Genomic DNA, 12,134 nt, shown 5'->3' on the forward strand with positions numbered 1-12,134 from the left:
TTACTGGGTTGAAGAATTTTTCTGAAATTGTATTTGCAGCGCACTCCTAAGGCCACAACAGTACTGTAAGGAAAGCTTTCTATTTGAACTACAGTTACGTATTTACTGGCAGGAACGATGAATTCTCCATGCAACTCGTAGGTCATCAGTGGCTCTGGAAGGCTTCTGTAAAACAAGGATGACATAACAAATTTAGCTGTATTCTGTTCTATCTGTATTTACTCTAAGCAGGAAACCTTTTTAACATTCAGTAGTATAATCCTCACACTGGAGGCAACCATTGTTACAGTGGCCCTTGAATGCAGTGATTTCCAGTGCAGATGGAAAACTTGGTATTACCAGGAAAACAAGACTACATCCATTCATCTTCCATGAGCTGAAGTGATGCCTCCAGTCTATCATAAGGCACCTTTCCAAACTACAACACTGAGACTGTTTCTCAGATGAAGATTGCACACATACACTATGTAATTAATTCTTCATTAGTGTTTTTAAAATACAAAGAATCACAAGTAATTGCCTTACTGGAAAGAAATAAAGGTCCTAAAATAGTTAAGTCTGCTGAACAGTAGCCATCCACAAATCAAAATTCTAAGGCATTTCAAATGGAAAAATTGAAACTGAAAACCATAGTCATCAATGAAATATGTACTGACTAATGGAAATCATAGTTAGAACATCAGAGTTAAAACTTCCACTTATTAAGTTGACTTTACTGATGTTTATGAAATACTGGAGTAAACACTCAGACGGGAAATACTGCAGGCAGGAAATACTTCACCATGTGCATATTTTTTTTTCTTTCCTACTTTTTTTATTTTATTTAGTCCATAAGATAAGAGACTCCATAGGAGAGACTCAGGTCCTTTCCAACCCAAACCATTCATTGATAATAGTTCTTTGGCATTCTTTGATAGTGGTTGCAGTAATACCTTATTCAATAAAGCCAGCAGATTAAAAATATCATATTGCTGTTACATTATGAGACACAGAAGTTCTGCAGTCTATGTTCTTAGGCAATTTAGTAAAATATCTTGATCAGAAATTGGCCAAGCCATTTGAACAGAGAACATATCTAAAATTCTTACTTTTGACATTCAAATATTATCACTGTTGCACCTAGAATATCAGAACAAAGGCTAAAAGGAAGAGAGAAAAACATTAAAAATTTCATGACCTTTTCCCTTTTCATTCTACTACATCAGAACACAAAAATGCAAAAACTCTTTTAACTGTCTTAGCTGACTTTCAGTAACACTCTCAGCAAGTTTACTAACAATTCAAGTTTTTGAACCATCAGTGAAATTCTTATGCATCTAACACAAAAAGGTTTTGGTGCTTGTCTCACAGAACGCGAGTATTAGTGTTGCTAAATTATTTTGCTTCCCCCAAGACAAATAACAAACATGTTATCTGCACAAAATGAATGTCTATTCCAAAATATAGGAAAAAAGTAAGTAATGTAGCTTATCACACTGTGTAGGAGAATTAGAATATTATTCATAATCTAAAATATAAATAAATAAATGGGACAGGCTTACCGCAGATATTGCTTCATAGCACTAGTAATTGTCTTCACTTCCCAATCTACAGAGTTTTCCAGGTCAACTTCATTGCAGGTTTTTGCATCTAGAAAATAATCAGAATGAGAAGAGACACATGAAAAAATGGAATTCTAAATCAGTATGCCCTACATGAACAGCAACACAGTGAATTTGATCATTATGTATTTGCTCACATGAATGCAGAAGTAGTATGTCCTCCTTACTTTTAGTTAATAAGAAGACTTGATATCCAAACCTCTTTATAAATTCTATGTCTACATTTTGTTTTAAAAAATATTTACTGCTGATTTTAGCGAAGAATTAAAAATCACTTTCATGTAACAAGATCTCTACCGCAATTGGTATTTTCACACCTTTAATTAAACAAAGATGTACACGAACACAGAAGGATGTACAAAAACAGTTCAGAAAAGAGACCCACTAAGCACAACTTCTATTTTCTTCTTTTCTTTCATTATTTCAAATGCAAGTACACTGAGAAATCTTTTCAAATTCTTTCCATAGTTTTGCTTGTACAGCAAACTGCAGTATGACCCTCTTTACTGCATGAAAACCTTTAAGAGGTGCTTCAAAAGTAGAAAAAAAGTCTCCTCTCTATCAGTAAGTTTCCTCTGCAAGATGGCCTGAATGTTTCCCTTCCTTCATCAGTTTTTAGCCAAAGGGAAAAATACTTGCTTGCTTGACCATTTGTCAGGTACAGCAAACTCCTCCCATCTTTTACCAGGTTACCTGGAAGAGTCTTACAACACAGATCAAACTGAATGGTCATATGTCTGACTCAGGTGAAAGATTTTTTGACAGAATACAGAAAACAACACAGCACACTGGAATGTTTTGCAATCAAAATAATCCTTTTGGCCTCAAAACAGGAAGCAATAGCTAGTTGACATAAGATCACATTGGGCTAGCCCAAGATCACGTTGGGCTAGCCAAACTAGCCCAATGTATTTGGTAACTTCCAAGTGTTTGAGCTTTTGTTATTACTGCTACATGTTTCCATCAGTCGCTACAGTACTACAGCAGTAGCTGACACAGATTACGTGTTGACCAGTTCATACAATTCAAAATTCATTTATTACTTTGCTTGTCAGACAAATGACAGACACATTTAAAAAATCAAATTAGGATCCCTGATTAAAGGTGCAGTCCTTTTACTGGGACTAAATAATTCTGTTCTAAAGGCTGTGCCAAGCAATTATTTCTGTAACTGAATATTCTCCCTCATTATATCAATTATTTAAATCTCATTTTAAAATACAAGTCAGATAGCATTTTCTTCCAAATAGTTACTAGCCAACCACCATGCAAAATACTGAAGACTGTCTGAGGAAAAAGTTTATTTCTTCCCCTCTGTTTAGCATGGTGGCTGTTTCTGTGTTCAAATTCTCCTTTTTTTTTTTTTGTGAGAAGAAAACCTTTGTACTGAATTAATTAAATAAAAACTGCCATCACATCAGAAACTAGTGAAATCTATGAGGATTTTGTTACCAAACCACTATGTAATATCCATTTAAAAAAATTAAAAATAAAAAAATCACGGCTTCAGAATCATCAACCTCCTTTACAGTTAAAGTATACACACAGTTTTGTGAAATTTGTTGATGAATTTCGGGTGGAAAATAAAAAGCATTTTAATTTCAAAGCAAGCCTCTTAAAAAAATAGAAAGTATTGCTGAAATATTCCATTATCTTTTGGGGAAAACAAAACAAAACAAAACTTTCGTTCTGCCACCAACCTCAAATCACCACTAGTTTGACTGTAGCAGCCATCAAAACTTAGTGTCTTTTTTTCATTTTTGGTTTACAGTTGTCCTACATACCTCTGTGCCTCACCACCCCATATATTTGACTGTTCCTGCTCCATTTTTCCCTCTACTTCAAACATCCCAGGCCATTATATGAACTGGAACTTCAACTAGGATTTCAAAAATGACAACTAGTTTTCATGCTACTTGTTCACATAGCAGCCACTGCACTGAATGGCAACTTTACTCATATAAAAATAACCGTACACATTTACAGAACAGCTTTTGACAGATCAGCTCTAAATTTTATGCAAATCTTTCTGACAATAAGGGAGCTAGAGTTTATAAAAACAGTCCAGTTCACTAAACTAGGTTAGGAGGAGACTCTCTCTGCTTTCACATGCAATATGCCCACTGTAGGAGTGTATGCATACTGTCATTTACTGCACATAAAATAATAGGAAATTCAGCATAGTTGTTTTGAAAGCTGCTCGTTTTGAAAAGGCAGAAGTACCTGAAAGTTTTCTCCTCAAACATGAAATGTCTGGCATTTTTCATGCCAGGCAGTATCAGAAATGAAACTTGAACTCCAAGTCCTCAGCAGTCACTTCACCACAACCAAGGGTCTGTATGAAAGCTCACCTATGTAGTAGTTTGTACGAAATTTATGTAGGCAGCTATGAAAGCTTGTATGAAATAAGTCACATCAGATCTATAACGTAGATCACAGCCAAAACAGGAATTGGTCCCTGATGCATTTTAAGAACTGAGCCTCCTGATGAGCGACAATGCACTCTGTATTGCTTATAACAGATATGCACAACATTGAAAGTCCTAACTGTATGCCTGTTCACGAGATATCAGATTAATTTAACATTTTCCCTTGAAAAGTAATGAGTATTTTCCTTTCCGAATGCCTCACTTGAATTTAGATGAGATTGTTGCTACAAAATAGATCACCATAGCACAACGTCAGTTAAAAGTAACTTCAAGGAGTAAGTTAATTGCAAAATAAAGGTGGGTTTTTTTGTTGGTGTTTGTTGTTTTTTTTTTTAAAGAACAGTATACTTAATTGCTGAGTCTCATTTTATAGAAGACTTAGTTTCACTACCTTTTTGCATTAGAAATGAAAATCTATGCATTCATAGTATTAGAAAAAGCATATATTGGTCTTCTCATACTCTTGGCTCTCAATGTACTTTCCCACATTTTATAGAAAATGTTCTGAAGAGACAAAACTACATGCTATTATGTCTCTGGTTACCATTTGGAAGACTTTTTTTTGCACTTTGGGCCTTTCAGACTGTGAACCTCATGGTCAATGATAGGTAGCCTAAAATACTTTGAAACCTTATCAAACATTTTAAAATACAGAAAGCTAATATGAGGGTTTTGATGATTCTGAAAAGATCTTTCGTAAAAGGCTATCTAAGAGTATACGCAGAGACAAAGGATTAAAGATTAATCAGTCATTTTAAATTCTCTGTACCTCTGTATCTCAAAAAGAAACCCTCTTTATTCTACTCTGAGACAGACAGATAAAGAGCACAGATAGGATCACTTTCAACAAACCATCAGAAAAAGAGCACCTGCTTGCACCCTAACTTTTTTCTGTTCAATATTTTGCCTCATCTTGATACCACTGTATTCTTTGTACTTCAAAAAATATACGAATCTTGGGACTGACAAAAAATGTTTCTAATTTTTAAAAAAATAACTAAAAGCAGATGCTGGAATCCCCAGTAAACTCTTCCAGCTGCTACCGAACCACTGGCAACCTGAGTCTATTTAATTTGGATACCACTAATGGCAAAAGGAAAATTTGCCTGCCAGACCTGCATGCCCAAGTTAAGCCAGCAAGTACAAAACTGAAAAACATCTTAAGACATCAAACGCATTTAATCGTGGCGCTCTGAGTGATAACTCATCATTCTTCCTATGGTCAATAGCTAAAGATGGTTATTGTTTATAGAAGCTAACTCCAACACAGATAAACAACCAGAAGAATCTGTTATAGATCAGTCATTTTTATTAATCCCAGCTTGTATTTCCAAAAAAGTCATTTGCCTCAATACTTTAAAGATATAGGCAGTTTTATGTGCACTAATGGAGAACTTCAGGGTGCTGTTAATATTGATTAAAGTAAGATATCATAAATTAATATTTAGCAAGGTCATTATGACAGATTGATATGACATGCAGGTCCTCAAGCCTGATGTCTTAAAATTTCTGAAGAGACAGCCTGTTTGAAAAAATAAAGGAAGGAAAAGAAAAAGTTTTACAGGTGGCACTGAACTGACAGCAGCATATAATATAAAAGCGCTTTGTCATTCACATAATGTCTGGGGTAATGAAATGAATTCACTTTCTGGCTTCCTCCAGTTTGCAGTGCCAAAGAACACTGTGTTATCAGCACAGATGGAGCATGCATGGTTCTGGAGAAGAGCCTGGTGCAAACTGCAAACAAGCTTCTTTGCATACCAATGAATCCCTGAGAATCAGACCTTTGCTGTCAAGTGACAGGTTTGGAAGCTCTATAAAAATGAACTAATCCCAGTGGTCTTGTCTGACTGCATGTTCTGTCAGTGCTCAGGACAAGGAATTGGGAAACACGGCACATCTTGCAGTCATGGCTACAACTTTGGTGAGAGATATCAGGCAGACGAGGGATTTAATCCAGGTGCCAATACTTCTATTTTCTTTACTTTCCTCCCTCCCCTAGGGACAGCAGCGTGGCAAGAAAACTACAGTCACCGGGATTAAAGATGCATCAAAATTTCCAGAAAGAAAAGGGAGAAAAAAGTTTCTGAGAATAATTTTATGAATCAAAAAATTTAAATGCTAACTAGGTATAAGAGAGTCTAAGATGTTACCCACATATAAGAGCTATACTACTAAGTTTATAAAAACAAATCCTTTCTCCATCTGTCTTCCACCTTGGCACACAGTTATTATTAATACGTGTATCATACTCCTCCTCTTAAACCAAAGAGCTCTTTGCCAGCAGGCTTAAACTAAAGGTCGTCTTCTGCTCAATGATTAACTAAAGACACACAGGGGCACGTAGACCTGTATGTCTTAGACGAAGGAGAAGAAAGGTGGCAACTTCAAACAGTGAAGCAACAACCTTCAAACTTTCCTGAATTTGGTATTTTCTGATCAGACCTGTCAACTTAGGCTGCTTCAACCCCACTTATATCAACCTTGCACAAAGCCCATGGTTTGCTCCTACATGTCCCACAGCAGTTCTCCTAGTTTATTCCTACCAACTAATCTTGGTCTTGCTAACCCAGGGGAATTTACAATGATACGGGGATTATTCGCATGGACTAAAGCAAACTAGACTTGGCCCATATAAACAACAACTACAGGCAGATGCTTTTAAAACGAAGTATTGACAGTAAAACAACATAAAATATTGAAAAAAATAATATTTGTAAAATAGAGGCATACCCATCAACAAACTCAGAAGTCTCTGGACCTTTGAACTCACCCCCACAACTCTGTACAATCCTTGGTCATTTATACCTATTATGCAAAAAGGAAAAAAAAAAAGAAAAAAAAAGGCAGAAGATCAACCACAGTCAAATTCAGCATTAAAACTTTTCCCTTGGCAACAAATGCCTCAAAGACAGACCCAGTTGTGAGAACAGCATTATTAATGAAGTATTGCAATAATCCTTTTGTTGTTCCGTGTTTTTAAGATAAGTTCATGTTACATTTTGTTAAAGGTTTTGTGTACCTCAATTCCACTTCAGAAATAGGGAGTAGAAGCAAACAAGGCCAAACCATCACTTAGAAAAACAAACAAACAAACAAACACACAAACAAAAAAAGCAAACAAACAAGAAAAATCACTGGCTGTTTTCAGATTTTTTTAAATGACATTTTGGATACATCAGCATCTACATTCTAATAACACAAGAACTAAACCAACAAATGCTAAATAAAGATTTCTTTAATAAACTTAATTTTGCCTTTTTCCAAATACGTGGCTGACAAAAAGAGTTTGGATAAAGTAAAGAAAAACTTGAGCCTATTCCCAGTCCTCAAAACCAATGCTTTTTCAAGTTCATAAATGCTTTTCATTTAAGATACAAGACCTCATTCCAACCCACTGTGGTCCACATACTAGTTCTGTCCAGAGGCACCACCACAGGTTACTCAAATCAGTACTTCTGGTTGTGTTCAGGATGAGCAGAGTAGCCATAACCAGCATATTTTCAGTCCCCAACTCTTTTCATGTGGACACCGGACCACTTTCCTGTCATTCCAGTGTCCTTTCATCCCCTCACACACACTCGCTTCTCTAGCACTTTTCTTCTGCTGCTTTTGTCTTCCTTTAACACACCCAGTTTTATCCCCAGGGAAGTAAAACTATGAATATAAATTAATGGAAAATGGGAGAGAGAGAAGAAGCATGGAAGGAAAAGGGCAAAATAAGGCATGTCTTTGCTGCATTGTTTCAGAGCCCATACAGTGGGAGGTGAAACAGTACAATCCTGAAGCCGACAGAGACATTTGAGAGGCCACATAATAAGCGGGCATCTACAAACACCACCATGCTCTACCTCTATATTCGTATTGGCCTGGAAAGAGTAGAAATGGCACAAAATACCTGTGCTTCTACTCCAAGGAGATCTTTTCAAATAACAGATTATGTGGTATTCTTATTCAAAATATCCTTCAACAAAGGAAGACTTGTGGAGAATTCCCAGTTTCAATACCAAACTGTTCCAACCGCAGAAGGAAAATTAAAACCAGTCATATGAGAAAAAGTTTTTTCTAAAATAAATATTAGATGAAGTATGTAAAAATCATTAGCCTTTTAATGAATTACTGTCAGACACAACCATAATACACAGCAATAATTCTCAATACAGTGGGGGAAACTTTGCATTTCCTACATCCTTCTGCCAAGCCTTGCTACATCTTTTCCTTCTTCTCTCATCCTCTTCTCTTCCTCACACAGTCTGCAGCTTCCTCCCTGTTAGCACTGCTCCATCCTCAGTCCCAGTAGGAAGCTGATGGGCTATGGCAGCAGCTCTTGTCTTGGTTGCTCAACCTAGGCAAAACTGGCCTTTTTCTTTCCCCAGGCTACAGGCACCATTGTAATGATGCTGAGTCTCAAGCTAGATGCCATGTTCAGAGCTGGCTCAAATTAACAGAAAAAGCCAGATCTCCATTATTTCATCTGTGGTCATCAAAAACCGCAACTCTAGAGTTTGCTTGCAGTTTAGCTGTGCGCAAACTAAAGAACCACAAAAAAGCAGCCATGGGGCCACACCACCATTCTTCTCAAGATATGAGGTTATCAACCCAACCAAGTAAGTTTTTCAATGATCCCCAGGCAACAGTGTCATAGCATGCTATATACCACTTAGAGACTGCCAACAGTAAAAAATAAAGCAAAGCCAAACACCACCATAGTCCTTGACTCATTCCAAACAAAGATGCACAAGGAATCTGTCCTGAGAGCAGCAATTATTTTTCACTTGCAATGCCTCAGAGGTGTCCAGGAAAATTCTGGTACAAAAGTAACACCAAGCTTTTAAATGCTCTGCCAAAATGCATCACACTTTTTTTTTTTTTATACAATATCCTCTACTACTTTTAGTACCAGAGAAGCAGCCGCCTGCATCATATGCAAGAAGCTAAAAAGCTGAAGAAATACTGTCACAGTCAAATACAGCTCAGCTTTTGCTTATCTCAGAAGTTGTTTAGTGACTTTCTGTGCTTCTGACATTAGAACTAGGGGGAACCAAACTGTGCTGACCCCAAACATATATTTATGGGCTTAAAAATAATTAGGGTCAAACCACAGAAACTACTACTCAATATTAAAACAGACCTGATATGCAAAGGTCTCTGAAATTATGGCAGTATTGAAACCAAGACAATCCTCCAGCAATAATCATGAGTCTGTGATAGCAATTATCAGATAATTGATCAGTTTCAAATTCATCAACCTGAAAAAAGCACAGCTAATTGCTAGCAGACATCAAAAAGTGCAAAGAAGAATTAATATTTCAACATAGTTCTAAATTATACCTTTAAATGTACCTTTAAATGATGTTTTATTTAAAATATACAAGCCTGGTTAGAGACAGTACCATTTGTTTTAATCTGCACATTTCAGATCTTCAGCACATCCAAGACTGATAATGCTTGGCATTTACAGAACACAATTGACAAGATGAGTCATTGCAGGGAAAAGCTTACCACCGACTAAAACGTTGAGGGGTTCAGACGCTGTGTCTGCCAACTCAACCAGTCACTATTGGCAACATTGAGCAGTAAAGCCCCACGGCATAATTTCCTTCAGATTTACATTATCACAAGATGTTTGGCTGTCTGATACCGGAATTTGGCATAGGTACATGATTTGTGAAACACGTTTAGAAAAATAAGGTATTGTAAACAAAACAGGAGTTTATAATATTGTAAGCAAGGTATGTAGGCAAGTTTATTTTGTGGCACTGTACATGTGGCTGGCAGTGTACATGTGGCTGACACAGACTAGTAAAACAGCTGCAAATACAACTTTTTATAATCAAAATGCATAGTACAGAAACAGCTGTACAAGTGGCACTCTAAATTCAAGGTAATGCCACTTTTTTATTGGTATGTGAAAAGGTTTTCTACTTCCTCCCCATCATCTTTTTGTCTCATGAGCAGACTGGACAGACAGCTCAATGCTGCCATCTCTCTCTGCAGCTCAAATTAGCAGCTCTGGTAGTTCTAAAATAAAGACAAACACCTACCACATCCTCACAGAAGGTACAACCAACTCCTTGCACACAAAAACATGCACAGTCTTTACTACCGGAGCAAACAGCTCTTTGACGTTTCTATAAACTTTTATCCCATTGCATAAATTAAATATTAAAGAATAAGAATTAAAATAAACTGAACAGAAGAATCCCCAAACGTTCTCTCAAGAGACAAAACACAGGTGTACATCCAACCAGCATCAGGTTCAGCATGTGAGAGACAGGCTGCCTATCTTGATGTCTCAGCATCTCCTATCGGGTAAAGCACAACCAATGTCTGACAAGACAATGCTGAATCAGAAGCTTACATGCATCTCAACCAAGACACTGCCTTCAATTCTTCTATTCATTCAGAGCAAATAATTTCCTTCTTGGCTTTATAAAAGGGAACGTAACTGAGAAAAAATTATCCAGCCATTGACAAGTTTATGTTCAGTATCTCTGCTATACTCTTCTCTCTCTGAATACCAGACTTTTTCTGCTATGACATGACAAGACTATTCTCAGTTTCCACCCACACTAGACTGTCCTCTCTTTCCACCCACGCCAACCTCACACCCATTATGATTAAAAGAGATAAAAACATGGCACACAAGCACAGTCTCTGAAGAGGCATCTGTCCTGTTTTCTTCTACCAAACATAACTTGCCTTTGATGTGTTATCATTAAAGTAAAATAATCAAGTAAAAATTGTTTTAAGAACAAGCATAGGTATAAAATCTGCAGCCTAAAAGACTGATTTATTTTCTTCATTCTACAACTATTTGGCCAAACCTTTATGAGGCAAACAACTGAACGTCCTCCTAGCCCTCCGTTTGTATAGCTCAGCAGACATCAGCAGAAGGTCCTGCAGGTTCTGTAGAGCACAGAAACTGATCCTTTAGGAATGCTTCAGTTTGTCTCATGGACGAAGTCAGGATTTTAGTTAGGCTTTTTTATTTAAAAAACCAAAAACAAAACCAAAAACAAACAAACAAACCCTGTAGTTGATGTTAAGTTCAGCATTAGGTAAACAGAAAATCATCAACAACTGCTTGAAATACAATGGATGAATCAATTTCATTGAAACAGAGCTATGTGGATTGCTGAGTTCCTGGAAGGTAGTAGTACCTCATCTAAACCCATTCTTGAAGCCCCGGGAAAATAAATATTTATTGAATACTGATTTTTCTAAGTACTCCCCAAACCAAAATTAATAGACAAAAGTCGATTTCATTGGTAATAATTACCACAAGGCACTAGTGACTGCGGATCTTACAAAGGCTGTGTGCAAGGAACAGTGAAGCTGCAAGGTCTCCCAAAACAGAAAATGCTGCAGCTAACTTTGGTAACTTTAATTCTCTTCCAAATTATGCTTCAGGGCAGATCCCACTACAGGGACACTCGCTTCTAGCCCATGAAAGTTTATCATCTGTTTTGAACAACAGCATTAGGTGGGCTTACACATATGTTTTGCACTATCTTACATGCACCTAAATCATAGAATGGTTTGGTTTGGAAGGGACCTTAAAGATCATCTAGTTCCAACCTGCTGCCATGGGCAGGGACACCTTCCACTAGACCACCAGGTTGCTCAAAGCCCCTGTGTCCAACCTGGCCTTGAGCACTGCCAGGGATGGGGTGGCCACAAATCAAGACAAAGGACAAGAGTGGACTTGAACCACCGCTCAGTTTAACCTATGCACCCACAGTAAGAAGAAATCCCATATCTAACCCATTTTTCCTAAAAGCCATTTCAGGAAGAAAGTGTTCACAACTCTTTCACAATTATCTTCTTGTTTCACTTTTCCTGCAGCTTATCAAAGAAAGAAAAGAGACACTATTTAAAGAGAATTATTTGAACACACCTATAGACAATTAGTAAAAAAACAGTAAATATAGTAAACTCCACACTGCTTTCAGTAAGCATGACTCATAAGGTGTTGTAAGGTAGTTGGTCACTCTGCTATAGAACAAAACCAGCCTTTCACTACGTGACCACATGCTACCCTTTTCATAAAATCTGCTTCATCCACTGCAAAGAGAATATACAGCCTATTTCAAAGCAGGAT

At 37.0% G+C, this 12,134-nt stretch overlaps 1 protein-coding gene across 4 annotated transcripts in view; it reads right to left on the reverse strand.

Annotated features, from left to right (window-relative positions):
• ARHGAP10 (Rho GTPase activating protein 10) overlaps positions 1 to 12,134 on the reverse strand; it is a 158,800-nt gene that overhangs the window by 67,866 nt on the left and 78,800 nt on the right. For all 4 annotated transcript variants that reach the window (XM_030491513.2, XM_030491512.2, XM_030491511.2 and 1 more), the window contains exons 14-16: positions 6,764 to 6,838; positions 1,542 to 1,629; positions 107 to 165 (exon numbers count right to left, since the gene is read on the reverse strand). In XM_030491513.2, the coding sequence (XP_030347373.1) occupies positions 107 to 165; positions 1,542 to 1,629; positions 6,764 to 6,838 (222 nt within the window). The remainder of the gene's footprint in view (positions 1 to 106; positions 166 to 1,541; positions 1,630 to 6,763; positions 6,839 to 12,134) is intronic.

This window comes from Strigops habroptila, chromosome 7, assembly GCF_004027225.2.
Source record: "Strigops habroptila isolate Jane chromosome 7, bStrHab1.2.pri, whole genome shotgun sequence".
In the NCBI taxonomy this organism is placed as follows: Eukaryota; Metazoa; Chordata; class Aves; order Psittaciformes; family Psittacidae; genus Strigops; species Strigops habroptila.